Here is a 4,235-nt window from a genome sequence, read left to right on the forward strand (position 1 = left end):
TATATATATATATATATATATATATATATATATATATATATATATAATTTTGATTTTACTGCCTGTAAATATCAAGATTAATCAATGATTTTTTCTCTAGTTAAATAACTGGGTGTATTTGTTTTCAATAAGGTTGTACATCTGCCCATATGGTGAAATATGTAACAATTTGGCTTTCTAATTGTAGGCCAAAGAACACCCCATATATTAATCATATAGAAAACTTGTGGCATATAATTCAACATGATCTGCAAAGCAAATTCAAGCAGTTTTTGGCTATGGTACCCACTGAAACCCTATGGAAACCTAGTCCTATCACTGCAGCAGCTCCCCTCAGGGCCAGTTGGTTGCTTCTACCAGTAAAGTGTCAGATTCATCTGGCTGTAACATAGATTGAGGTGGTTTGAGTTCACAGGAGTCACTCAAGTAAAAATATTAAGTGGAAGGAGTGCAACCGACTGCTTCTAACCTAGTGAGGAACTTGACCTTCTCTCATTGGCTCCATCTGTAATACTGCAGTGGTCACACAGGTTATCACATGCCAGAGTTTAATGGAGGCCTTCACAATGGTGTATAAGTTTCAATGGCAGGGTTATCTTGTCAAGGGGGGTTACATCATCTCCAGAGGCTGAAATATGAATTTACCAGTTTAGTAAAAGGGCAGAAGGGGAGGACAATAACATTGCTTGGTAATAATGTTGCTAAGATATCAGAAAAATGAGAGCAGAATAAGCACAATTTCTCACAAGGATAATATGCCAAGTGAGCTACTGTTGATTACTTTGGATTTATTTGGATTTGAAATTTCAGCACCATCTTATTATTGTGAGAAAGATTACCTAGAATGACCAAGAATTCCATATCTTCAGCTAAGTAGGCCAGTACATATCCTCTGAGCACAGTGAAGCAGTTGGGCCTGAATTTGATCTAACCATGCAGGTGACTCAGATGCTATAAACTAATCCTTATGTGAGTAATATCTTAGTGTGGTGGGATGTTTATGCCCATTAGCTGGACATAAAATCAATCTAAGGTGTTTATATAGCTATAGAAACCTATTCAAGCATCAACAAACATTGGTGACATATCACATATACAATAGAACCCTTAATGTAAGAAGCATAAATTTCAGCATAATTGAGGACAAGATATCAAACTTTGAGAGGATATCACAAAAGCAAGTTGGTTGAGTTTTCAGTTATAAGACAAAGGGATTGCACCTATTATTATTCATAATCCTGAAGTGAATTGTGTAGAATGATCGTGTAGTTGGGTTAGGGGGATAGGGCAGGTAACCAATATTTGCATGTGAGTAAAATTAATGATTAGTGTAGCTAATATTAAAGATATTTAAAAAGAAAAAATATGTACATATTCACGAAGTGCAAATGAAAGCACAATTAGTAATGAAGGATGATAACCCATTGGTTCCAGGTGGCTGAGGGCCAGTTGACAAGCAGTACCATCAAAGAAAATTCAGTTGAAGTCTAGAGTGACTCACTATAAGTGCACAAAGCTCTTGCAGAAAGATTAGACTCAGTGGGCTTTTAGGAAGGGACTTTTGCATTATTTCAACTGATAAACAAGGGAGGAGTATAGCAGCCAAGATTCATGGCTGGAAGAGTGCTGGCTCCAAGGAGGACATCATTTCCATACTCAGGATCCTATTCCTGCCTGCCATGCCTGGCAGTGCAGAGAGTGTTGCAGAAAGTTGGATAATATGAAAATATTAAAAAATTACACAAATAACAACCTATTACCCACTGTTGTTGTTATTGTCTAAGTGTTGTAGACTACCTAGAGAGATGATCTGGAATCTTTATAAAACAGTCTATTAAACATCTTGATACAGCATGTCAGATGAGAAATATAAATTGGTCAGAATGGTAAAGGAAACAAAAAACAAATGCAGAAAAAGAGATCATAACAGCAGGGAGGTAAGGTGTTTTGATACCATGCACAAGTATTCATGTGGGTTGAGCCTATAAGTCACACACCAGGAGAGTTGCTACTCAAGTAAGCCTTATGCCTGGATTTTAGGCCACATGCAGGCTTAAAATCACTCGGATCCAACAGATTATTAGGAAAATAACATGAACAATTCATTGTATTACTAAACAAATTTAGGAATGGTTAGGGACTGGGGAATGAGGTGTGATTGGAGGGAGATTCTTCTTTTTTTAGCTCAATGGTAATTGGCTAACAGGCAAGAGGTGCTGTAACTCCAGTTCCAGCACTCCATAAAAGTGTCTGAAGTGTCTGTTCAAACTTCCTTGTAATATTGGAGATATATATATATATATATATATATATATATATATATATATATATATATATAATATATATATATATATATATATATATATATATATATATATGTATGCAAGGTTTGCAGTCTGCTTATTGTTATCAACTTAGCACTATGCACCCAGTGGAACATGCAGTCTGATGTGGGCACCATCTTATTAGCTTGGTTCTGCTCAGCTTGAGGTGGGCAGTAGCTGACCATTGGGATTACACCAGTGGAGACAACCTGTAGCACCCAGACACTACACCAAATCATGTGTGACCATGTCCATGGATGGTCACACACACACACACACACACACACACACACACATTTTCACACACTCCATTGCCCACATTACACAATATGAGTGTGTGGATGTGTGTACAAAAGTGAGTGAATGTGAAAGCAAGATTAGATTTTTTTCTACAATATTTTAATGATATTTATTAGGCCATTGGCAATGGTTGATGTCCTATTCCACTGAGGTGCAGGGTCACACCTCATCAGGATAAGGTCTCATGTACCCAACTGCATGACAGACAGCTGCCCAGGCTGTGGAGTGGAGCACACTTATGTATGCCCAGATTTTACCCCAAAAAATTACTGCTATTGAGTTGAGTTACCTTTGCTAAACTTATTATAATGTATAACGTGACTTATGATCTTCATTTAAAATTTCATGATTGGAGTCATTGAAAAGTCCAGTAGGTTCTCAGTGGACAGAAAAATATGAGGACCCTTAGCTTAGATAGACAGACAACTAGATAGATAGCCTGTATAAATGGACAGATGAATTTGTAGATTTATAGATGTAGGTAGACATGTAAATATAGACACAAGGATAGGCATTGGAATGTATCAAAGTTTTCCTTTTTATTCTTCTTTTTTATTTTTCTTTCTTCTTTTTTTTTTAACTTGAGCCAAGTATTGAGTTATTGTTGAGTAACTGAATATTGTACCCTCCATCAGCCGGTGGTGAAGAGGAAGACGACGAGACCATAGCCATGATCAAGGAGCTCTTGGACACACGCATTCGGCCTACAGTCCAGGAGGATGGGGGAGACATCCTTTACAGGGGTTTCAGTGATGGCATCGTTTACCTTAAGGTGAGGCATCAGCTGTTTGGCTAAAATTGGTAAGATATTTTGTGCTCTCTCTCTCTCTCTCTCTCTCTCTCTCTCTCTCTCTCTCTCTCTCTCTCTCTCTCTCTCTCTCTCTCTCACTCTCTGTCTCTCTCTCTCTCTCTCTTTTTTTTTTTTTTTTTTTTTATTAATTCGACCTCCTATTCGTTTCAAACGAGTCTCTGTGTTGTGAAATATATATGCAATAATATTTCACAGAACAGTCCACTGGCCCCGTCCTCGCCAATGGCTGTGGTCGACATCCAACTTATGTTAGGGAGATGTATTTTAACTTTTATTACTTTTGTTTATAATTACATATTTCTCTCTATTCTACTATTTACAACAGCTTCCTCTATATCTAAATCCTTGAGACTAGTGTACATTGCCGGTTTGTTCCTTGTTCCTCTTAGACAGAGCAGTGAAGACCGTAGTAGTGAGAAGGCCAATCGACCACCTCATCCAAGCACGACGGCGCTCTTCTGTTGCTGCCTTTTCTCTGCAAGTTGTTGCAGGGATGATATATCGTCACTCTCGGTGACATTCCCAGAAGTCGTGATACAAGAGGTTGAAAGTATTGTCACTCTACGGTGTACTCTCATTTTGTTTCTCTGCTTATAGCAAGACAGTTTCCGTTTCTGGCCGGGTGGTCAGAAGGGTTGGCCTGTGTCTAAGGTGTGGATGTTGGGGATTGGCAAATTCCCCGGGGTGGGGGTTCCATTTTCCGCACTCCGGGAATGAGATCCTCCCTTGTGGCGTTGAACAAACCCCCGTCTTTTAGCTTTTAAATTTTGGGGCGGGGGGGGGGATTTGGGGGAAGGTTT

The 4,235-nt window shown here is 38.7% G+C and overlaps 1 protein-coding gene across 2 annotated transcripts in view; it reads left to right on the top strand.

Moving 5' to 3' along the window:
- Positions 1–4,235, top strand: part of LOC119584360 (NFU1 iron-sulfur cluster scaffold homolog, mitochondrial-like) — a 23,847-nt gene that overhangs the window by 15,425 nt on the left and 4,187 nt on the right. For both annotated transcript variants that reach the window (XM_037932931.1, XM_037932930.1), the window contains one exon: positions 3,260–3,396. In XM_037932931.1, coding sequence (XP_037788859.1) covers positions 3,260–3,396 — 137 coding nt within the window. The remainder of the gene's footprint in view (positions 1–3,259; positions 3,397–4,235) is intronic.

Source organism: Penaeus monodon, chromosome 18, assembly GCF_015228065.2.
Source record: "Penaeus monodon isolate SGIC_2016 chromosome 18, NSTDA_Pmon_1, whole genome shotgun sequence".
In the NCBI taxonomy this organism is placed as follows: domain Eukaryota; kingdom Metazoa; phylum Arthropoda; class Malacostraca; order Decapoda; family Penaeidae; genus Penaeus; species Penaeus monodon.